Raw genomic sequence first — 26163 nt, 5'->3', positions numbered from 1 at the left:
GCAAGTATTTGATACACTGCCGATTTAGCAGGTTTTAATTTTTTATCATAGGTACTCTTCTACTGTGAGTGACGGAAACTAAAAATCCAGAAAATCACACTAAGATTTTTAAGTAATTAATTGGCATTTTATTGCTAGACATAAGTATTTGATACATCAGACAAGAATAACTTAATATTTGGTACAGAAACCTTTGCTTGCAATTACAGAGATCATACGTTTCCTGTAGTTCTTGACCAGGTTTGCACACACTGCAGCAGGGATTTTGGCCCACTCCTCCATATAGACCTTCTCCAGATCCTTCAGGTTTCGGGGCTGTTGCTGGGTAATACGGACTTTCAGCTCCTTCCAAAGATTTTCTATTGGGTTCAGGTCTGGAGACTGGCTAGGCCACTCCAGAACCTTGAGATGCTTCTTACGGAGCCACTCCTTAGCCCTGGCTGTGTGTTTCGGGTCGTTGTCATGCTGGAAGACCCAGCCACGACCCATCTTCTTGTTGGCCAAGATCTCACAATACATGGCCCCATCCATCCTCCCATCAATACGGTGCAGTTGTCCTGGCCCCTTTGCAGAAAAGCATCCCCAAAGAATGCTTCACGGTTGGGATGGTGTTCTTGGGGTTGTACTCATTATTCTTCTTCCTCCAAACACGGCGAGTGGAGTTTAGACCAAAAAGCTCTATTTCTGTCTCATCACTGGCTTGAGAAGGTGGACCTTGCGTGCGCTGCAGGATTTTAATCCATGACGGCGTAGTGTGTTACTAATAGTTTTCTTTGAGACTGCGGTCCCAGCTCTCTTCAGGTCATTGACCTGGTCCTGCCGTGTAGTTCTGGGCTGATCCCTCACCTTCCTCATGATCATTGATGCCCCACGAGGTGAGATCTTGCATGGAGCCCCAGACCAAGGGAGATTGACTGTCATCTTGAACTTCTTCCATTTTCTAATAATTGCGCCAACAGTTGTTGCCTTCTCACAAAGCTGCTTGCCTATTGTCCTGTAGCCCATCCCAGCCTTGTGCAGGTCTACAATTTTATCCCTGATGTCCTTACACAGCTCTCTGGTCTTGGCCATTGTGGAGAGGTTGGCGTCTGTTTGATTGAGTGTGTGGACAGGTGTCTTTTATACATGTAATGAGTTCAAACAGGTGCAGTTAATACAGGTAATGAGTGGAGAACAGGAGGGCTTCTTAAAGGAAAACAGATCTGTGAGAGACGGAATTCTTCTGGTTGGTAGGTGATCAAATACTTATGTCATGCAATAAAATGCAAATTAATTATTTAAATCATACAATCATCATACAAATCATACAATGTGATTTTCTGGATTTTTCTCTCACAGTTGAAGTGTACCTATGATAAAAATTACAGACCTCTACATGCTTTGTAAGTAGGAAAACCTGCAAAATCGGCAGTGTATCAAACCACTGTAGATGTTCTACCCTTTAGCAGAATGAGTCCATGTAGGCCTACAGTCTTAGGTTCTAGATAGACATTTATTTCTATGAAAGAAACAAATTCGAAGTCAGGTAGGAGCATTGGGCCAAAAACTGAAAATAACCGAAAGCTTTTTGGGTTGAATCCCCTATCCAACACTGTGAAAAATCTTTCTTGCTCAGTCTTTCAGCCCTTGAGCAAGGCCGTTCACCCCAGCATAACCATTAGCTATGGCTGATGCCATGGTGAGGGGGATATGGAACAAAAACATTTCCAATTCACACATTTCTTATACATCTTGTAGAAATATATAGGTCAAGTATCAACATCCATCTAATTATGGCATTGCTTTAAAGCAGAAGGGACATCTGTGTTGAGTGATTGTCTTTCTTATACATTGTCTATATCTGTTCATAAAAAAAAACTATTGGCATGTACCTTTATCCGCGGCTTCAGTAATTTTGGCGAGCATGTCTTTTCCATGGCTTTCAGGTCTGTGATGCTCTTCATCTAAATTGTCGTATGCATGTCCATTCATTGTAACCTATGCTGGCAAACAGCTTTTAATGTGTTAGTAAATTTTTTTGGTTCCCAAATGGTCGACAAGAAAAACTAAATACACTATGCCTTTCGAGGAAGAGCAAATCAAAAACCATGATCTTATCTTCACCATTAGCAAGTTCCATACTGAAACTGGATTTAGAAAAACATCTTGTTTGTTTTAATATTATGAGGTGTCAGCGTTTCTGTTTTGACACAGTTCTGTCCCTTTCTAACAATGCACACTGTCATCAGTTTTGCCCCACTGAGCCGTTCAGTGTTGTCCTCTTTGCTTACAGCAGCCACAGCAGAGCCAACCCAAAAAAGAGTTCTGAAAAAAGAGGCCAAAAACTAGACACAGCCAACCCACTGCATCAGAGACAACCAATCACTTATTTCAATTCCAAATATGGACCACTGTTTGTTAACCGCTGGCAAATCACCTAATTCCCCCCAAGAAATTCCAATAATCCTAATTTGATTAAATTAAATGTTGGTTTGTTTTATTTATATTTTAGTCCCAATAGCCTGAGGCCATCTGCCAGATGGGCCTTCTGGTCTGCAGCCCAGGTTAGCTTTTGCAATAAAATGCCACTGTCCAAGTGGCAGGTTGCAGATTGTTAGAAGTTCCAGTTGTTGGATTGTGTAACTGTTGGGTAGATCCCAATAGGAATTACATATACCCTTTACAAGCCAAGATTGGGGTTGATTCAACATACAATTGCAACCATCTGCAAAAGGATTGCGATTTAGTAAAAAGAAAATAAATAAATTGGCTTGAATATTGATTAATCACATTATATTACAGACCCCAGCTGTGACAGGATTGTGAGTTCGCTCAGCAAAGTGGGATGGAGGTTAATTCCTACCCTTAAAGTAAGACTTCAGCCAACCTGCAAAAAGAGTGAGAGTTTTCTCCACATTGGATTAAAATGTCAGAATCCTATCACAGCTGGTCGACTTTCAATTAGACACTGAATCCACATATTGATTTGTTTTATTCTTTCCAGTGTATTAGAAGGAAAACAATGTAACAGTCAGCATCGGGGCCAAGTAATGCTTTTGGACCTCCCTTCTAAAACAGCAGCACACAGTGCCACTTGGTGGTGGAGGCTATAACTGAAGTGAATCTATATCTGCTCTTAGTGCTTATTGATCATCTCAGCACTCAACTCATACACTCCCCAAGAGACATAGTTTCTTATTTATCATGGCATGCCTTTATAGGCGCAGTATGTCTCCCTCTTCTAGTTAATTAGACCATGGGGAACATAAGGGGCTCACTGTCGCCTTGCCCGGGACAGCGTGGTTGCCAATGCCTGTGTAATTGCACCTTGGCGGGAACGACGAACAGACAGACAGAGGACTCCACGCAGACGGCGGTCACTCTGGACACATCTGTATAATTACTTTCAGCCTTCAGTTCAGACTCTCATGCTCTACGCGTTGGTTTAAATCAGTGCGCCAGAATACATTAATGGCATGTTGTTTCACCTCAGCTCTTTTGGTCAAGTAGCTAGCAATGTGTTGGTTGTTGACAACTTTCAGTGTGGAGGATAGTCTTAATGGAAATCGCATAGGTAATTCAGATTGCTACGACACCCCCTGAAGGTATTCAGAGTTTCTTGTTGTGCTCTATCTGCTTCGGAAATACTGAATTAAATTACAAGCTATGATAACTGTTTTAGAGAAACAAACTTCACTTCAAAACTAAGTATGATAAGATCACGATTTGGAGACAAGCCTCACTTATCCAATCTTTTGCAGAACCATACTGCTGGAATTACCTAACCAGCATATGTTCATATCATTCTAATGTGTTTTATTACTGTAGGGCGTATATTGATTGGATCCAACTCTCTGGCTTATATAGCTCTTTCTCAAACTGCATGTTTTTCTCAAACTAGATCTTTAAAGTGGGAGTGCTGCTCTAGGACCTGGTCTCCCTTGTCTGTGCAATATTAGTCATTGTGACCTACAGGGCGAAACTGATCCAACATCAGCTCTCCTGCCCTGAGACACCTGTTAACCTGCTTAGTCTGCTGCTCCCCCTGTGGTCATCTACCACCAGCCACCTGTGAAATGAAGAATGAAATCAATCAGCAGGAAATGTGTCTCTTAACAGTGACTGAAAGCGACAAAAGTATAGTATATTGTGGTTGGAAAAGAAAAAAACTGTAAGGATGAAATTATGTTTTCTGGCTTGGTTATAGTGTAATAAGCCAAGCACACATGGACGAAATTTACCAACTGTGAGCACCAGATTCAACATCGGCATGCATATAAAAAAAAAGGGAATCAAACATTCCCTGAGGGACACCACACAGGTCAAAAAGGTTCTGGCTAGTGCTATTTTTGGTGTTTTTGGCACCGGGTAAAATCACAAGTAGTACATTTATCCCTTGATCTTTGGTTTTGCTGCCACAGACTGTAGTATTTACAAGCCTCCCAGACTGCCCATAGGAATCGATGGTAAAAGCATCCAATACTAATAACGATCTAAACCACTGGGACAGAGGTAAAAACAAACCAGGACAGATTACTGTTTGTAAGAATCGACTGTTTGTTCAACTTCAATAATTCTGAGCAAACGAGGTTGTTCTCAAAGCAACGCCACAGGTTTTACAACCCAGATATCTGGCAGCTACTGTAGCACCCCACAGCAGGTTTTCAACTGACATAATTTTTGTCCAAGATGTTGGCATATCACAGGTATTTTTGAGTCTCAAGATTCTTACTGGATGTCAGTAATTCGACCTCTGGGCAGTTTTGTGATCGACTGGGGTATTCCCATGGTAGCTAATCTAGCTACATGTCAATTATCCATGGTGCCCATGATATTATTCATGTAATGATTCATTGGTTACCATGTACTGACACTGCTCATTATCCTGTTTCCCATCTTACTCAGCTGTGTAATTCCAAGTAGCAGAGCTCAGACTCAGACGTGTATATTTCTCAAGAAAGAGTTTAGTAAAAGGCACGAGCTGGCTCACAACCTCCAAAGTTAATATATAGATGCTGACTAACGCAGAGTAAACAGTAGACTACAAAGAATAAGGAGTCGCACAGTGTGTAAACACTTATTTACTAGAACATCTACTTCTTTGTTGAATAGGTCACCTCTTCAATGTAATGATTTACATTGTAGTCATGTGAGGCACTACAAAGGTTATTGAGGGTAACCCCTAACCCACCCCCTAAAGTTATTGAGGGTAACCCTTAACCCACCCCCTAAGGTTATTGAGGGTAACCCCTAACCCACCCCCTAAGGTTATTGAGGGTAACCCCTAACCCACCCCCTAAGGTTATTGAGGGTAACCCCTAACCCACCCCCAAAGGTTATTGAGGGTAACCCCTAACCCACCCCCTAAGGTTATTGAGGGTGACCCCTAACCCACCACAACAGCAGTGACACTTTAATTAATTAATTACACTGTATTTTCCACCTAACCTTCACCCTAATCCCAACCTTAAACCAAACCTTTACTAAGTTGGGTAATTTGATTTAGACATTTAGACAATTTAGACATTTAGCAGACACTGACATCCTATTGACTCTCACAGTTGTTATGGAAATGTTGAACTAAGGTGCATTTGAGAAATGTCTGTCTTTCCATTGGCTGGTATATCACACAGTTTAAGTAAGTTCTTTGTACTTCAACAAAAATATTTATATCCACTTGCCAGCTGGAGATTTGAACTAACAACCATTTGGTTAGAAGTCAAATGCTATAACCAATATCCTTCCTGTTGCCTTTCTGCTGTCTTCTGATGACTAACCAGTCAAGAATGTTTTACATTAGTGCAATGTTTGATGTTTGAATATGATTGGCTGATTCAAAAAATCTGGCAGAGATTGTTCAACATTCGCCTGTGTGGAAGCATTGAGGAAGCATTGCCTCCCATGCACATTTTAGGGGAGGTTTTTTTCCTTTTCTTCCTTCCTTATTGGGGTTCTAAAAATTGCCCCTCAAGCAGAGATTTAGTCCAAAGGTTTCATGAGGAACCTCTCTGAAAAGGTCATTAAGGTAGCCTGTGTAAAGGTTCACACCGGAACCCTCTGTGTTAGGGTGGGTTCCATTTTTATTTATTTAATTAAATACTATAGAGATGCAGCCAAGCAGATTGGAGGTGTGCTATTATTGGAAGTCTGTTTAAAGATAATTATTTTGGCCATCCGTTAGCATACATGTTACTTTTGATTTGTTCGCTGCAAAACAATACTTGAAAGATTTGATTTTATGATATATAATTAATATTAAAATTGCAGATTATCTATAGTTATTTTATGATTTCCATACTCCACATGTATTTCTTTTCAATTTGCACTTTACTTAGTTGCTGCTCGTCAAGCCTTTCCATAAATGTTTCTACCATGACTTTGCGAAGAGCTACAAGTGAAACTATCACAACATAGGATGGCTGGCGTGTTAGCTGGCGTGTTAGCTGGCTAGCTGGCGTGTTAGCTGGCTAGCTGGCGTGTTAGCTGGCTAGCTGGCGTGTTAGCTGGCTAGCTGGCGTGTTAGCTGGCTGGCTGGCGTGTTAGCTGGCTGGCTGGCGTGTTAGCTGGCTAGCTGGCGTGTTAGCTGGCTGGCTGGCGTGTTAGCTGGCTGGCTGGCGTGTTAGCTTGCTGGCTGGCGTGTTAGCTGGCTGGCTGGCGTGTTAGCTGGCTAAATAACAAACTACTTTGAAAAGGATAAATAAATCCGGCTTGTGTGTCACTACAGTGATGCTACTTTATCTAGTAATGAAGCCTATACCCATTTCTTCCAATAACGTTTTTATAAATGTACATTTTAAACATGTTTGTTTGAAGATTCTGAATTACATTTGTGGACTGTGTTTCCTATTTACAGATAATGGTTGTATTTGTTTGTAGAATCTGTGCAATTGTGGATTTATATGTAGTATAAAACATTGCAGAACTTGAGTCAAAATGTTACAAACAAATAGGAACCAATCCACAAATATAATGTGATCCGCAAATTGTTCAATTACTGTTCAAAGGTGTGAGGGATAATCACAAATCATTTTTCATTTATTCAAATCCTTGTTTTGAGGTACAAGTAGAAAGGAGTTTTAAAATAATATTTCTAGGGAGGGAAACAGGGAGCAATATATATATATATATATATATATATATATATATATATATATATATATATATATATATATATATATATATATATATATATGCAATATATATATATATATATATATATATATATATATATATATATATATATATATATATATATATATATATATACACAAGTTGCATTTTAACCAGCCTGATCTTTATCCCAATCTTTATTGTATGCTGCCTTTATGTAGCCCAATTTGGAAAACAAAAAAATTGTATTTGACTGCATGTCTGCCAATTATGATGCAAGTAGGCTACAACACAATATGATAGAAAGCACATGATTGCAATTGGCCAGAGTTCCACCTCTGGGCAGCCACTCCGTTGGTAACCCCAGTTTGACAGTTCATTTTGCACTGCCCTGCCTGTCTGACTCCTAATGACGATGAAAAAATCAACACTACACTGTTGGTATCACATGTCTAAAACAGACAGGTTTGTTGTAAAACATTGAGGTGCATACAGTTGAGTCCTCCTAGACCACCCGAGTCAAACACATCCAATTATTGCCGTGTGGGCCAACAACTAGTGCTAACAACAAGTGGTTGAATGATACAGTACTCTGTGGCCATATATGATCCAACTGCTATCAGTGGTGGTTATATCAGGTAGTGGCACTATGGCACTTCAATAGGGTTCCAATTTACATCAAGTTAGTGTAGGTAAAGTGGAAAAAGCCACCTAATGAAGATGAACTTGATGGGAACATTGAAAATCGTAGCAGACTATAATGCCAAGTCTATTTTCCTTAGCCTTAAGCAAAACCTTAAAGAGAAAGTGTCCACAGTCATGAAAGGAAGCTAAATTAATTGCACTGCTTAGAAAGGGTATGGCACCATATGCTAGGAACTTAATGTTCCAAGATCCTTTGCTGGCTCTAACAGCTGCCTAGTCACTTCTTGCTAAGCTAATAGAGTATTGTGTTTGAACAAATACAGTGTTATGTTTCAGAGAATATATTAACCACTGTCAGCATTCATTTAGAGAAGGTCAGCTCATTGTATTTATGCCTTTCTTAGATGACTGATGATTGGCTGAAACTAGTTGATGATCGTTTAAAGGGACATTTAACCGTAGCACAAATACTTGATGTAACAATTGCAAATGTTAGCAATAATACATGTGTTTCATAAAAACACAAGGTCTACTCAATCTTGAAAAAGCAAATATTCAGATTTTGTGGTTGAATCATCTGCATTGTTCTGTTCCAGAATTCATAGCAAATGTAGAGATCACCTCCACAATACAATGGTGAATGGATATAATAAACGTTAAACTTGAAAGACATTAAGAAGCAAAGAAATTCCATGAATTAACTTTTTATAAGGCACACATATTAATTGAAATGCATTCTGGGTGAGTTTAGCACTATCTCGTGAAGCTGCATGAGAGAAAGCAAAGATTGTGCAAAGCCGTCATCAAGGCAAAGAGTGGTAATTTTGAAGAATCTTCAATATTACATGTTATTGCATCTGTTTAACACATGATTCCACTATTATTATTCTACAATGTGGAAAATAGTACAATTTAAAAAATACCCTTGAATGAGTATAGTCTGTGTGTATATATATATATATATATATATATATATATATATATATATATATATATATATATATATATATATATATATATATATATATATTCTCTTTATATTGTATGTAATTTATTCATGTTCTGTATACTTTATATTCTATGAACAGTGTGTAACCCCACAGAGGTCAAGCAGGAGGTCAAATATGGACTGACCTCTGGTTGTTGTGTAAGGACAGAGAAATCATGACCTCTAAACATCTACAGATACCACATGGGCAACTCGCATGCTCCAAACCTTGTTACAGGTTTTTTCTGGTCTCCTGCTCTTCCGACCTCAATTACTTTCCTAAATACCGTTCCCCTCTTTTGGACACTATGTGAGATGAGCGAATGGAGCAACGGGTCAACGCAGTCAAGGTCTCTTGGCTCTCAGACCCAGTCACCCAGCGCTTGCCACAGAAAAAAACAACATATAGGAGTTATGCCGTTCAGGATGACAGCTCTGGAATCCTGAGCCTTTCTACAGCCTCGTACAGTCAGCTGCCACCTTGAGTAAAGGCCTACCATGGATTAAGAAATGGAGTGATGAGAGAGGATGGGAAATGCAGTAAATAAAGTATGGGAGTTTTTGTTCTGGTTGGGGAATTGGGGGATTGTGACAGTCAGAGACTGTGTTTTCGGCTCCATTTACATCAGGCACAGCTGCCGAACAGGAATAATTCATTATTCTGAGGTCTACATTCTCATTGTGTCTCCCACCGTGTTTTCAGATTTGTATCCTATTTTTATCATATGAGAAACTGAGGTGACTTAATGTGTACTTTGGCAACAGTTAGTGTTATAGTGGACAATACATATAACTGTTATCAAAGCATGCTGCGTTCTTTGCGTATCGCCCCTCCAAAGAGCCAGAGGAAAGCATAAAATACAATACAACAAAACGGAAAATACCTTTGTACTAAGGAAAAATTACATCAATAGAGAAACATAACACCCTTTACAACATTTCTACCTCCTGTTTCCTTTTGTCTTTCAACTAGCATATTCAGTTGCTCTTTCTTTGCTTCCCGGTCATCAAAGGGGAGAGATGGCAGAAAAGATGACAGCCATGTATATATGAGACTTTGTTCTCCTGGAAATGTGTTTTTTTCCCACTGAGCTGGTGGGTGACATTGTGGGGTGAAATGTATCTGGCTGGCTGACGTACGGTGCACATCGCCGAAAGCCACTAATACGTGGCAGAAACAGCGCTGCTCTGCCGTGAAGCTGGTTTATTGCCATATTATATGGGCCTCGTCCCTGACTGTCAAAGTCCCATTAGTCAGTTCACTGTGTTCTCAAGGAAAGGGAGGAGGCCGTGATCGGTGACACATGTCGTCTGTCCCTTTTGGCATTTTTATTAGTTTTTTGCTTAGTGTTCACAAGGAGGGTCAAAATGAGAGTCATAAACGGCAGTAATGGAACAGGGCCATTGGGTAAAACTTGGCATTATCTGGCCTCAGATAGCGGTTTGCAGTTATTCTCTGTACTGTTATGCAAAAGATGTTTTCAGCTTCAGCAAGCTAGAAAATGGATAGAAAATGTAGCAAATTGTCCCAATCCAATAGTCCTCAGAGTTTTACTTGAAAACAGTTTTTGTGAGTTAATTTGAGTCTATAATGTATAGCCTTAATTGGTCTGTGAGCCACAGTAGACTAACAGTCAGCATAGTATAAAACAGAACTGTTGTATAAGCATGTTTTTTTTTGTAAATCTTTGCCTGGGTAGGTTCTTACACCTGTATGCTACTTATGCAAAAAAACCTAGCTGTTGGAAAGTCTTTGTCTCGTGAATCCTACATTATTTTGAGACCATAGTTTCTGCACAGCGGTAGAAACAAACTTGTGCACTGAGAAAAAAATATATATTTTTGGTTCTTTTATTGGTTCTTCCTTATTCCATCATTATTTCTTCATTATTAAACACCTGCTCAATAAACACCATTTAAGTGTGTAATATTTGGGTGTGTAATTTACACACACAACACACAGCACATTGACCAGTGTAAACCAATGTAGATTTTCAGTTTAACATTACTGGTTTTGATTATAATCATAGAGTTAAACTACCACTAAGTGGTGTGAAACAACCACGGTGTTGCCCCAAATTAGTCTTCATAGGATACAATTTCTTCACAATTCCTTTTTCAGAATGGTTTGTTTCACTCATGTTTTTGAATGGACTACTATACATAACATGCATTTTTCCAAGCTGGCAGTCATTCTGAATGAAGATTGCGGATTAATAAAACAATTCCAATATCTCTACACTTGCAAGAACCCTATAGGAAATATGCATGACTTTATCTTGATGTGACACGTAAGACTAATGTGGCCTGTACTATTATTGGCATTGTCTTAAGTCATATTAATGACAACATTCAGGTATGTATATTTTTAGGATCTCTTACAAGGGCTATTGGACTGATAATGGCAAAATGCAGCAACCTGTCTCTGTCACTAGCAAACACAGTCATGGGTGTTTTTTTTATTTTTACTACTAAACGGCACTCTAGGACATATGCAAATCAGGCCATTCACTTGCTCACAAGAAAGCCAAACCTACTGTTTTGTATACCCCTCCGCCTGTGCCCACTGGTCCCTCTAGTGCTCGCCACGTGTCTCCTGCACCCCGAAGAGAACAGCCATTGGGTCACCTACTTCCTGTCCAACATCCAAGGGAGAATTCCAAAAGCAAAGCAAGCAAGCTGTCTCCTGTCACGGCAGATCAATGCTTCTCCTTGGCGAGGCACTGTCCGTTAGTCCGATGGAAGTGGTAGGGATTGTGGATACACGCCAGGATCTGAAGGTGGGATGGATGGGCAAAGACAATGTGTGAAGCATGTACAACAGCAGCACGTCTCCGCAGACACTTGTGTGGTGAAACTGTTGAGGGAGAGGAGAGAGAGGAGGGTGTTGCTGAGTGCTTACAGCTGTTACTGGAGCCTAGGTTTACCCTGTAGGGGAAGCTAGATTAAGATGCGAGATGGACCTGCAGTGATGCCTGTTTTGAGCAGAAATCAAACCCTGGCTGCCGGCTAAAGTGCTCTTGCAGTAATTAATATATAAGTAATTGATAAACAAGGAAAAATAAAAGCGAGACATAATTGAAGATTATGGCCTCTCGATGTTTGTGTGTCCTCGTTTTACCCGATTTGTGAGCACTGAAAATCCACACAAGGACAGGTAAACACGAAGAGTTTGACCTTGTCGAGACAATTATCCTGTCCCCATGAGGAAAAATATGATTTCCTGTTTGTGTGATTTTGTGTTTGTTTGGGGCAAGCAACAGATTACCCTTCTGGTCCCTCCACTTTATCTGTTTTTAGGGATTACTAATGACCATCTGCAGAGAACATCGCCCTCTTCTAACAATATGCCGCCCCACTGTATCAACCTAGCAGTTCATGACCGTGACACAGTGGTCCTGTATAAAACACGGTCAATTGAGCATAAACAACCGCAAAAAAACTATCGCTTACGTACACTTATTTCTAATCAAACACCATACAGTATGGGTTGATTCTCATTGTGCAAATCCACCTTGGGCCTCCCGGTTTGCTCAGAGAGAATTGTGGGAGGAGAGTAGGCCATCCTGAGCTGCTAGAAGGAGATCAGTCTCTCTCAGTTCATGTATTTGATGCCGTGCTGGAGAGACCTTCTGTATGTGTGATTGGATTTCAGAAAATGACCTTGAATCGGCTGACGAATAGTGAATAGGCATTTGGCGAGTTCACGGCTGCATTCCCTTTCTCTGTGGTTGGGTGACTGAGTGGGTGGTTTTGTGCATGCCTGAGTGTGTACTCTTATCCGGGCCCATACTTGGGAAAACGTGCGAACTTGTCCAAAATGTCTGAACATTTCACGTGAATTCATTCTGTGGTATTCCTTGTGCTTTGTCATGGTATATTTGATCTAAGATAAGGAACTAGCGTTGCAATGTAAGACGTCATTCTACATTGTTGAAACCGTTAGGTTGACGTCCTTCTAAATTGGTCTAATTGAATATAATTTCAAACGGTTATGGGTTTAATGAGGTTCCCTGATGACTCCTGCTGCTCTATGTGAATGTCAGCACCTACGTGAGAGCATCCGTGTGAATGCGAATCCAAAGTGTGTCCCAGAGCATGCGTGTCCATATCCTGCATGTGTCTGTAGGTCAGCCGGTGATGCCTACTCTGCTCACAAACACCGAGACAGAAAGGCTGGATCACACCCATTCAGACCTAATCCAGGTACGTCCTCAGATAGTGCAGATTACAGTGCCTTTCTCCGCTCACCACTGCAGCAGGACACAGTGAATTGAATGCCAGAGGCCGGAGCCACATCACATTATTCACTTAGGACAATGGCACAGGCGACTCATAGCCGCTTTAATGATGATCATAATCCTAATTGCAACCGCTGGTTACTCTGACGTGCATTTACGGCCGTCTCCCAAGCAGCCCCCTTAATCCCTATCCGGATGCACTCCTCTGAACTCCTCTGGCCCTGGGTGATAGGACGCCGTTGGAGACACGGCTGTGTTTAGTCAGAACGCTCTGCGCTCCCCTCCTCCTCTCGCTCTCACTGGCTCTTTTAGCTGAGTCACCTCGTGGTCAAGCGCAGAGACTGCCAATGCACTGTGACACTTGGCAAATGCAGGCGCACACACACACACCCATGCACACACACAGTGTCTGTCTCCTTCTACCTCTCTCTTTCTTCTCATCTTTGTTTTTCTCCCGTCTCCTCTTTACCTCTTCCTTCTCCATAGCAGCCTTGCATGTCAAATCTAAACACAGCACTCGCTTGTCTCTGTTGCCCCCCGTTTTTCTCTCTCGATGTAGCCCTCTCTCTCCTCCGTCTTCTTAACTCTTACTCAGCAGGGAATCCAGATTTGTTTGACCTGTTAATCTTACTTTGAGACAGCGCTTCACCCTCCCATGGACCTGCTTCCAAGAGACAGCCAACTGAAAGTGTGTGGGTTTAATTGAACTGCTGTGGATTACATCAGTGAGATTGCTTTTAATCCTTCCCAGAGAAGTACTGTGCCTCTGTCGTTCCAGTGTTTGTTATGTTCGCGTAATTAGCTTTATTTGTGGAGAGAGGTTGCGAAGCTTTTCGAAAAGTAGCGGTACTGAAGCAGCACTCCAACTTCTCCTTACTGTGCATGACAGTGAATCTTTTTCATCTCAACAACATTTTGTGGAGAAAGTCAGTGGGAGACAGAGTCCTTTGGTCGTTTTTTCTTTGTTGGGTGAAAAGGTTATTTTCTTGGAACAAAAAGGTTTCACAAACCTTTCACAAACAGAGACTGTTTGAGCCTCTGTAGCAGCACAAGGCCTGGCAATTGTGGCTTGGTTCCCTGGACCAGGATAATTGCAAATCCTTTTCCGTTGAGTGTCTTCTAAATGGGAAATAATAATATATAATTTACATACAGTAACATGGCATGTAATAAACCTGTTTTGGCAGTATGTGTTTGAGTATTGTTGCACTGGGCTATGCCTGTGTTGATGGTATATGTTTGAACAGGGCTGTACCTCATTTTTGGTTTTTGAGTGACTACAACATGTCCTTCCTTCCTAATAGATGTTCAAGAGGAAAGTGCTGGAACTTGGGGAGAAGCTGCTACCAGCCTTCAACACACCGACAGGTATCCCACGAGGAGTGATCAACCTGGGCAGGTGAGCCTCAGCATCAGCCTTTTCCATGCCCCAACCATGCTACTGTAAACCCTAATCATGCTGTTTCAGACCCTAACCATGTTGCTGTAAACCCTAATCATGCTGCCTCAGACCCTAACCATGTTACTGTAAACCCTAATCATGCTGTTTCAGACCCTAACCATGTTGCTGTAAACCCTAATCATGCTGCCTCAGACTCTAACCATGTTGCTGTAAACCCTAATCATGCTGCTTCAGACCCTAACCATGTTGCTGTAAACCCTAATCATGCTGCTTCAGACCCTAACCATGTCACTGTAAACCCTAATCATGCTGCCTCAGACTCTAACCATGTTGCTGTAAACCCTAATCATGCTGCTTCAGACCCTAACCATGTTACTGTAAACCCTAACCATGCTACTGGATATCCTAACCATGCTACTATAAACCCTAACCCTTTATTAGAAATTGCGATATCCTGTTTGCATTGTTCACTTTTTCAATTTGTAATTCAGTTTTTCTCACTGATAATCAAGACATACATTGCAAAAACCACTAAACCTCATAATAAATCAGCTGTATTAACTGTTTTAATTTTAAACTTGTATATGTGCAGAAGAATACCATGAAAAGTGTTCATTGAACACATCAGAAATGAGCTCTTGGGCTACTTAGAAACCTTACTCAGATGAAGTTTAAATTAAGTTATTGAATAAATAGCAACCAAAAATAAAATAAAACATTTAATAAAAAAGCAATTTTAGAAACTAACATTTACATTTACAAAAAGTCACACCATAAAACACAATGTTTGCTAAAGAATATAACTATTTCTAGAAACAAATCTAGTTACCTGAGTCTAAGCCAAAATATCACAGATTAGACATTTGCAGTTGGCCCTGAAAGGTTACCATGGTAACAGAAACTAAGGATGGGAGATTTTCTTTTCTTTGGTAAATAACAAGTAATACCAAGGAAAGTGTCACCATACCGATACTTTTCAACATCTTGTGTCCATAAAAAGGGGATTGTGCCTGTGTTCCCTGCTCCTCCTCTGTGTGTCCATAAAAAGGAGATTGTACCTGTGTTCCCTGCTCCTCCTCTGTGTGTCCATAAAAAGGGGATTGTGCCTGTATTCCCTGCTCCTCCTCTGTGTGTCCATAAAAAGGGCATTGTGCCTGTGTTCCCTGCTCCTCCTCTGTGTGTACATAAAAAGGGGATTGTGCCTGTGTTCCCTGCTCCTCCTCTGTGTGTACATAAAAAGGGGATTGTGCCTGTGTTCCCTGCTCCTCCTCTGTGTCCATAAAAAGGGCATTGTGCCTGTGTTCCCTGCTCCTCCTCTGTGTGTCCATAAAAAGGGCATTGTGCCTGTGTTCCCTGCTCCTCCTCTGTGTGTACATAAAAAGGGCATTGTGCCTGTGTTCCCTGCTCCTCCTCTGTGTGTACATAAAAAGGGGATTGTGCCTGTGTTCCCTGCTCCTCCTCTGTGTCCATAAAAAGGGGATTGTGCCTGTGTTCCCTGCTCCTCCTCTGACAGCCTTTCACTGCAACTTGTCATGTGGCTGATTTTCATGTTTATGGTATTTCCACAATGTCATACAGTCTTTTGACACTTAAACATTATGCTTTATTACTGTTTAGTGAAGTGAAATAACTCCAAATTAAGCCTTGCATTTGCCATCTTTCTGCCATTAAAGCAGATGAGCGCTGGTAATCGTGTTCACTCCATCTCATTGTATGACTAGTCTGTGATTGCGTGTGTTTCTCTGCGTGACTTTGCATAAGTTATATGAGGAGCAGAGGAAAAAGTGTAAACGGAGAAGTTCCTGCACTAAACTATTTACTACATTTTTTTTTTACTTATCACATCCACAAAAATATTAAAATCACTGGTTGAAGAAAGACCTTGTTTTGATAGTTTTACTTTAAAATAGTATGGCTTTGAAGATTTGAGAAGATTGATGGTCCTACAAATCACAACTTGCATATATTCCATCTTAACTATTTTTATATCCTAAAAAAGCGAGTGATACAACTTCACTATATTGAGCCGTGTGACCACCCACCAGCGTGGCAGGTGAAATAAACATTCTACCCCCAATCCCAAAATCTACCCACGTTTTCCGTCGGTATAGAATAGGATTCTTGGTGTCAGTGTATTGAATCAATATCCTGGGGAAAACAATTGAGATACTATACTGTATTGATTTTCCCGCGACCATAAACCCAAACCATGCTACTATAAACACACACTTCACATAACCTTCCCAGCATTCCGCTTGATTGTGTGCGTCTATCTGTTTACATTTCAAATGTTCTTTGAAGTCTATTTGCTGCCTATTCTTGTACCCAGAACTTGGGGCTGTTTTATCGGCACATATGCGAGAGCAACCAACCACCTTGGTAATTGAAATACTGTACTCTTTCTCTTTTATTTCCTTTTTTCGAGAGTCCTGTCTTCTAAAAAGATATCTTTCTGGCACCTCTGCCTTCCACCTGCTTCCAATTAACACTCCCTTCCGGGCAGACAGCTGCTGGCAAACTTAATTAACTGATTGGAATTCCAGTTAGATTGGTAACACAGACCTTGGGTACAGATGGGCAGGGAGGAACTATTCTCCCACGCTATAAATTATAGCCACATGCAGTATAGAAGCTGAGAAACGTATATGTACAAAAAACACACACATAAACACAACGCATACGCACAAATACTATGTATACAAACAGCTGCAAGGGAATTCAGTATGCAGTAGGGCAGTTAATATACTTAGTAATGCTTAATATGGTCTGACCTTAAAGTCCCATGCTGTATGATAATTTTATGTAGCATGTCCTCATGGTCTTTCTTTTATTCTGATCTACTTCTAAAATACTGCTGGGACTCCCGAAGGCCTCGACAGATGGACGAACCTCAAGCTAAGTTGTTCGTAATCAGCGAAGCAAACACATTGTACAAGGAGCACGTTGGATAATACACAGAAAAAACACTGAACACTTGTTTGCAAGTTACTGAATGCAAAGGAAGAAAATGACTTTAGCAGGTTTCCTGATGTGTGAAATGTACCAATTTATTTGGTTGATTATGGATGGCAGATAATATTGGTTGTCCTATCTCTATTCTACATGCCACATTCATCATGTTGGCTTCCCTAGTTATTATTTTTGATGGGACTGTTGTGGGAGGGGCAACAACAGAGGAATGGAGAGACTAATGGAGGGGTGCCAATGGTTCCTCCCTTCTCGTCCTGCCTCTCCCGGTCCCGCCCCTCTTTCATGTAACAGTGATCGATTGCTGTGATGTTGCACAATCTGGGCTGGAAATCGCATCTCGGACTAGGCCCGCGCATCAAGGAGGTAATTGGATTTGTTGGGATATAAAAGGCAGAACTGATGTTAGATCACCGCACCTTCTGAACAGGCCACGGTATGTTCCGTGTAGCTCAAGTGGTATGGTGTTGCCCTGGAGCTTGGCCATGCGCCAGAGAGGAAAATATATGCAGTCACTAATGAAACACATTCATCAGGACCAAACCTTTCAATACCTCACTACTGTAGCTCTGTAGTTCTCCTTTTCCTTTCAGTCTCCTAAGTTCAGTTCTGATCACCACCATGGCAGCGTTCCTAACTGTTGTAGGATTTGGCCATGTCCTGTAATGGGATCATTGTTCACACCTCTGTTTGTGTTAGCCCGGTGTATTAACCAAAGAGCCCCTGTTCTCTGTGTACTAGCTAGTGTCATGCACACAGATTAAAACAATGATGTCCGACCCCTGGACAGCATACTGCATTTAGCCACATAGCTGTGGGTCCTGGTCAAAGTGGGGGCACTACAGAGGCTGGTGAGCCAGTTATGACACTGCCATGGTTTATCGGTGACCCTGGTGTAGTCCCGACATCAGTTTGTGCTCTAGATTTGGACTCTAAGATGTACTTAAAATGTCTGTCACCACTGGTGATGTGGAGGAGTTATTGATCGTCAGTAGAGATGGAGGTGAAGCCGCTCCCTCTGATCCACAGACGAATGATGCAGTGGCTTTAGCTGGTGTCTGGTTCGGTGCCAGAGGGACCAAAACAGCCAAACTTTCTTAATCTGCATCCCAAATGACAGCCTATTTCCAGTCTAATCTGGTGCTTTGCACCAGGCTCCTAGGGGATTTGGTCAAAAATAGTGCACCATGTTTTAAATCGGTGACATACAGTGGGGAGAACAAGTATTTGATACACTGCCGATTTTACAGGTTTTCCCACTTACAAACATGTAGAATTTTTGTCATTTTTATCATAGGTACTCTTCAACGGTGAGTGATGGGATCTAAAACAAAAATCCAGAAAATCACATTGTATGATTTTTAAGTAATTAATTAGCATTTTATTGCATGACATAAGTATTTGAAACATCAGAAAAGCAGAACTTAATATTTGGTACAGAAACCTTTGTTTGCAATTACAGAAATCAAACGTTTTCTGTAGTTCTTGACCAGGTTTGCACACACTGCAGCAGGGATTTTTGTATCTCGCGATACATGGCCCCATCCATCCTCCCCTCAATATGGTGCAGTCGTCCTGGCCCCTTTGCAGAAAAGCATCCTCAAAGAATGATGTTTCCACCTCCATGCTTCACGGTTGGGATGGTGTTCTTGGGGTTGTACTCAACCTTCTTCTTCCTCCAAACACGGCGAGTGGAGTTTAGACCAAAAAGCTCTATTTTTGTCTCATCAGACCACATGACCTTCTCCCATTCCTCCTCTGGATCATCCAGATGGTCATTGGCAAACTTCAGACAGGCCTGGACATGCGCTGGCTTGAGCAGGGGGACCTTGCGTGCGCTGCAGGATTTTAATCCATGACGGTGTAGTGTGTTACTAATGGTTTTCTTTGATAATGTGGTCCCAGCTCGCTTCAGGTCATTGACCAGGTCCTGCCATACAAAAGAAGGCACTCTTCTGTTTTCCATATTTGGTGGAGATGGTACTTGGTTGAGGACGGGTTACAAAGATTTGAAACATCTTTCTGAGAGGACTGCAAAACATGAGAGCAGCGGGAGTCATCTGGACAATGCTGTAAAAGGCAAATTAATTATTTAAAAATCATACAATGTGATTTTCTGGAGTACCTATGATAAAAATTACAGACCTCTACATGCTTTGTAAGTAGGAAAATCTGCAAAATCGGCTGTGTATCAAATACTTGTTCTCCCCACTGTATGGGGTGAAGGTTTGGCGTCTACAGTGGGATTATATCTGTCTTGGTGTCACAGTGGAACAAAGCCACAAAGGAACAGATGAAGGGATGTTACGTTGGGATACATGGGCAAACACATTTTGGAATTATTGTAGTTGTTCGGGTTGTAGAAACATATAGAATTTGAATTGTATCCAAAGCTCGAAGACACAAAATGTCTCCAAAGACAAACAATGGAACTACTGGAAGTGACACCACAATGAGATTCAAATGTATTCTTTTCTTTACTGACACTATTCTCTGCATTTTGTCTAGACGCTGTGTAATTGGACATCATATCAACTTGCAATCCAGTTTATTTGGCCCTTAACGACAACTGTATCAGCGACTTCAACTAACTCCAATACTTTCACTCTTTAATGCGGTTTATTGAATAAAAAAAACGAGTTTGTATAACATAATGGAAATGTGTAGTGCTAGCTGGGTTTATTGTCCGGAGTGTTTTTGTAAAATAATAAATATAACAGTGTGTGTAATAATAATACTGTACTTCTTTTTGATTTTCTTTTGGACCCTTTATCGTTCTGAAATTTGATAGAATCCAAGAACTGTGTGCCTCGGTGCGGTGTAATAAAAGGTTTCAGTGGTACATGTAAGGTCTAGGGTCTGTAGATGTCAGACTCTGTGACAGCAGATGTTGAGGGAGGTCCTCACGTGGCATGGCATGGTTTCTGTTGCAGTGGCACCAGTTGGAGTTGGGGATGGGCGTCAGCTGGCAGCAGTATCCTGGCAGAGTTCGGGACCCTGCACCTAGAGTTTGTCCACCTGTCTGAGCTGTCTAACAACCCTATCTACACAGAGAAGGTCAGTCGTATATTATAGACCTCAATGGCAACAGTGCTGTGTGACTAACTGCTATTGAAAATCAGAGTTTTCTTTATTAATTTAGGAGTCAAAGGTATGTCTGCTTATCAATGCATGCTTCCTGTCCTTATCCCTTTGTAGTGCTCCTGCAGGAGTCATTATTCTGCAGCCTCCGGCAACGTTCAGTACAACTTTGAAATTTGCCTTGCAATTCCTTTAACTGACATTTTTTGATTAGCTTTAATGGATGCTAAACATAAAGTCAACTTTCATTGCACGTAAACTTTTCCCACCTATTTTGGCTGTCAGAAGCACCCTAAGAAAGTGTCCAGCAAGTCAAATTTCTGTGTTTTGTATTGTATGCTTTATCGTAGGTGATGAATATCCGAAGGCTGCTGAACAAAATCGAAAAGCCTCATGGTCTGTACCCTAACTTCCTGAGTCCGGTCAGCGGGAACTGGGTCCAACGTGAGTACTGCTGATGGGAACAACATGGAACACTTACTAGCTATGATACTAGCTATGAGTCCTAAAGACGGTGTCTCACTCAATGTGTGTTTGAGTGAGTGAAATGGGCCTTGGAAACAGCAGGATTTTCACATTTCTGGTGTGAATAGGAAAATGTATTTAAATACTATATAAATGTTATTTTAATTAAATTGTTGTCATGACAATTTTCGTTAGGCTCGAATTACCCCCAAAAAAACTCTGGCTGAAGAAATACCTCAAATAGCCAGCAGCGTTCTGGAAAACAGTTGTGTGGACAGATGAGAAAAAGATTAACATGTACCGGAGTGATGGCAGGAAAATGCAGAGAAAAAGAAATTGCAATACCACCTCATCTGTGAAATGTGGTGGTGGGGGGGTGTTGTAACTTGGGCATGTGTGGCTGCCACTGGGACGGGCTCACTCTATATTAATGATGTAACTGCTGACAGCAGCAGCAGGGTGAATTCTGAAGAACACTTAACTGGAGAAATATCCTGTCTGCTGAAGCGAATGCCTGTGAAAACCTGTAAACACACTGGATGGGCCTTCATCATTCAACAAGACAATGACCTCAAATAACTATGGAGCTTTTCAAGGCCATAAAATGGAAATTTCTTTACCGATGGAGTGAATCTCCTGATTGACATCCAATTGAGCACATCACAACCAGGGCATCCGCAACCATTTAGTCCTCCACTTTTGCTGTATTACACATAGTACAAGCCAAATTATTGAGCTCAGTTTCATGGGGGTACGTGTTTATATCTGAGTTATTCTGAGTCACGCTGACCACTGGGCTACGCAGCAGCTTGGTGCGTTAAGCAAATCTTCCATACACAAACATGTAAGCACAGTCGTTAATAGATTTTTACGTCTTTGCTTGTGTTAATGCCAGCTGTCAACAGTAAGACACATCACTGACCTTTTTGTCTGAATGTGCTACATAACAAAAACTAATTTAATAGCATAGTATAACAAAAAATGTCCTTGCATTCAATCGTAATGATAATCCTCCATTGCAGGCTGGTAACCTTTTAATGTCATTTTTGGTTCCTTGGAATATGCATTTTATCTTCTTGAGTTATACTGAGTTGTTTAGAAAGAGAAAGCAGATTTGAAATTGTTCATGTTTAGTGCATTTCTTTGCATGGCTTCCACTACATAAAAAGGTTTGTTTCGGGGGGAGTAAGTAAAACATCTTCGTAGTGATGAGACGTAAAAAGCCAGTACAGAGAAATTGTGATATAAAAAGATTTTAACCAGTCGTAACAAGTCAGTTCTGGACATCTCTGGAAACTCTTGGATCTTTGCGCATGCAAATTAACCTCATTCTAATTTCCACAGTTACACTCAGCAGGCAACCTAAAAAATGCAGTTTACTTAAAGTGTTTTATTTAGGAACCACATTTGTTGTACTTTAGAACACTAAATAGTATTGAAATAGTTCAGTGAGTTAAAATTGACCTACTTATTTAAAAGTATTGTGTACTTCAATACAACCCCATTTCCCAAAACATCGGGATGCTGTCTAAAATGTAAAGAAAAACAGAATGCAATGATGTGCAAATCTTTTAAACCCTATATTCAATAGAATAGTATAAAGACAACATATCAAATGTTATCTTTCAATTGTTGAAACTGAGAAATGTTATTATTTCTTGAAAAATATATGCCCACAGACTGGAAACGTGTAATGCTAAAAACATCTCAAAACTGATTAGGTTAATTGGCAACAGGTCAGTTACATGATTGGGTATAAAAACCAGCATCCCACAGAGGATGAGTCTTTCAGAAGTGCGAATAGGGATGTGGTTCACCACTCTGTGAAAGACTACGCAGGAAAATAGTGCAACAACGTAAGAAAAACATTTCTCAATGTAAAATTGCAAAGAGTTTGGGTATCTCATCTACGGTACATACTGTAGTATCATTAAAAGATTCAGAGCATCCAGAAATATCTTTGTACGCAAGGGACAAGGTCAAAAACCAGTATTGGATGGCCATGATCTGTAGGCCCGCATTGCAATAAAAACAGTCATGATTCTGTAGTGGAAATCATTGCATGGATTCAGGAACTCTTCCAAAAACAATTGTCTGTGAACACAGTATGGGGCAGAGTGGAAAACTGTCATGGACTGAAGAGGAGAGTGACCATCCGGCATCTTATCAGCCCATAGTTCAAAAACCAGCATCCGTGATGGTATGTGGGTGCATTAGTGCACATGACATGGGTGGCTTGCACATCTGTGAAGGCACCATTAATGGTGAACAATATATACAGGTTTTGGAACAACATATCCTACCATCCAGACAACGTCTTTTTCAGGGAAGGTCTTGCTCATTTCAGCAAGACAATATCAAACCACATTCTGGACGTGTTACAACAGCATGGCTCTGTAGTGAAAGAGTCTGGGTGCTAAACTGTCCTGCCAGCAGTCCAGACCTGTCAACCATTGAAAACATTTGGCGCATTATGAAACGAAAATACGACAAAGGACACCCCAAACTGTTGAGCAGCTGAAACCCTATATCAAGCAAGAATGGGAAAGCATTTCACTTTTAAAACTACAGCAAATGGTATACTTTCCAAACGCTTTCAGAAGAGGTGATGCAACACAGTGGTGAACATGCCCCTGTCCCAGCTATTTTGAAACATGTTGCTGGCATCAAAGTCAAAATGGGCATGTATTTTTCCAAAAGCAATAACATTTATTAGTTTCAACATTTGATATGCTGTCTTTGTACTATTTTCAATTAAATATAAGGATAAATGATTTGCTGTCCCCAAACTTTTAAACGGTTGTATACATGTATATGTATATACTCTATATAGAAGCACCATCTAAATTGTAGTATATCAGTTAGGATCGTCTTTTTCTTAACCTCAGATTTTTTATACTGTCCAGGAACACAGTGATTCAATATTCTGCAATTACCATGTAGTCCTCGGTGAACCAATCCCACAACTCTGTTTTTTTACTCAGAAACTCATCCAACCTAGCAGGAACTCTCCTATTTAAGTCCCTTTGAGCATCCTTGTCATCCATCCATCACCCTTTCTTCTTTTCTTCCTATTTCAATATTATTCTCAAGCAGCAGTATGACTCGCCTCGCTCTGGGTTATGAAAAAATGATAATGAATCCAATTACACTATGAAATTGAATCTTTTCTGATTCACCTGAAAGAAAAAAGAAATGGAGATGCTGAGACGGGCATCTTCCGATGTGATGCTGAAAGCCTTAATCTGGCTGATTGTGGGGCTAATTGTTGTTGTGGGTGTATGGGGAATGAGGCAGGTAGAGAAGCAGAGAGGAGAGGGACAGTGGGTGTTCAGGCTGGGCCGTGTGATAATCGGCGTGGGCAGACTGGCCACCATTCACACCAAATGCATCCATACACACCTCTCCCCTTGTTGCCGAGAACAAATGCACGCTGCGTGATCATTTTTCACAGTGTGTGAGGCAGGGTTGATGTGCGGGCACGTAGATGTCCTCACACGGAGGACGCTCCAGCCCAGTATTTGATTCAGAGCAAAACAATGCTTCTCCCCCGACTCTAATCAAATCTCCAGTCTTAACTACACATTATTAATGTATAGTTGGATATATGATAGCGGTAGCCATAGTGAAAATGTTATTTTCTTAGCTAAGGCCACACAGAGTACGAATCGGTCAGTCTGTGTCATATCCCATAAGAGTTTCAAAAATCCATTGCACTGCTCCCTACACTCTAATTCCATTGGATTTATTGGTTATTGAGTTTGGTAAACCTAAGGTGCCTGTGAGACTGCATGATAATGTATGAGAAGATCCTCCCTGTGTGGAAATAATGGAATAATGCTCCTCATTTCTCCTCTGTTCCTCTCCCAGATCATGTTTCCATCGGCGGCTTGGGGGACAGCTTTTACGAGTATCTGATCAAATCATATCTCATGTCCGACAAGACGGATGAGGAGGCCAAGAATATGTACTACAGTGCACTGGAGGTAGGAGTCACTCCGTGGACCATGCAGAGAAGGACAGCTTCCCGCCTTCAGGAGGCCATTAGATTTCTGTCCTATTGCTTTGGTTTTAGAATAAAGTGCCGTTTTCAAGTATGTATTATAACAAGTATCCAAGCAACAACATCTGACAGTCAGTATCCAATGTTTGTCCCACGGGGAGAAAAGTCCACAGTTAAGGTGAATGCAAACGGCAATACGTGAAGTCAAAAAGGTTTATAGGTTAAAAAATATGTTGGGAAAGATTTGGGTCTTGCACGACTTCCCAGCCTTGTGTTAACCAGGAGTTCTAAATAGGACTACACAGGACAGTGTTGGAGGTCCACAAGACGGGCATGTTGGTGCTAATCCTCTGCACCTAAAGGCAACCTATCAGGAAACTCAGGATCTAACTGAATTTTAGTGGTGAGCATGTGTTGGTATCTGTTCATATGCGGATCCGCTGTGGCGGTAGTCAAACTGGAGCGGATCAAGGGCATCTTGGCTGGTGCTGTTCACATGTACCACGACCAGGTTTTCAAAGCGTTTCATGGCCACGGATGTGAGTGCTGCAGGACTTTGGTCATAACGTTAGGTGACAGCGTTGTTCTGAGGCCTGGGGACTAGGGTGGGGGACAACGCTTGCCAGGTGGTCATGCTCAGAAGATGTGCCCCGGCATTCCGTCTGGTCCGGTGGACTATCGGACCTGTTCACACGGCGAGAACAGTCCCAGTCATCCAGGACAGCAGGGCCTTGCATGCATGGCTCAACGCTGTTTACCTCCAAGCAGAATGGAAGGCATTTAGCTCGTCTGGGAGATCAGCAATATCTACTGTAAATAAGCCATTCAAATTTCATTCAAATATGCACACACACACACACACACATATGCATGCATTGCACGTGCTGCTGGCTGACAATAGTATTTTCACATTGGAAGGTCAAGCCAGAGGAAAATACAATAATTATAGACAATGATCTGTCTGTTCTTGGTATTTTCAATTATAATAGTTAACCCTTTTACTACGCCATAGCTATATAGAATACTGTATGTTTGCATAATGCTCTGAAGCCTACATTGTACAATCATATGCAAATAAATGATTAGCTTGCAAATAAAGGAACATATTAATTCAAAGACCAAAAAAAGTATATCCCTCTAAATTCCAATTAAGACACTCAATTATTTGTAATACAGTGGTAAGCAACCAAACAATCCCCAATTAAAGGTGGTGCCTGTTTCTGCTCTTCCTTGAAATACCCAGCCAAGGTGACTTTGAAGCAGTGCTGGAGCTGTTCCGACC

At 41.1% G+C, this 26163-nt stretch overlaps 1 protein-coding gene across 2 annotated transcripts in view; it reads left to right on the top strand.

Moving 5' to 3' along the window:
• LOC105006133 (mannosyl-oligosaccharide 1,2-alpha-mannosidase IA) overlaps nt 1-26163 on the top strand; it is a 226817-nt gene that overhangs the window by 189407 nt on the left and 11247 nt on the right. The window contains exons 5-8 of one of the 2 annotated variants that reach the window (XM_013131541.4): nt 14268-14362; nt 20263-20389; nt 20764-20857; nt 24749-24864. In XM_013131541.4, coding sequence (XP_012986995.1) covers nt 14268-14362; nt 20263-20389; nt 20764-20857; nt 24749-24864 — 432 coding nt within the window. The remainder of the gene's footprint in view (nt 1-14267; nt 14363-20262; nt 20390-20763; nt 20858-24748; nt 24865-26163) is intronic. The other variant, XM_013131542.4, reaches the window with a different exon arrangement.

Source organism: Esox lucius, chromosome 20, assembly GCF_011004845.1.
Source record: "Esox lucius isolate fEsoLuc1 chromosome 20, fEsoLuc1.pri, whole genome shotgun sequence".
NCBI lineage: Eukaryota > Metazoa > Chordata > Actinopteri > Esociformes > Esocidae > Esox > Esox lucius.
Note: the sequence above shows the minus strand (reverse complement) of the source record. Positions and strands in the feature narration are given on the sequence as shown.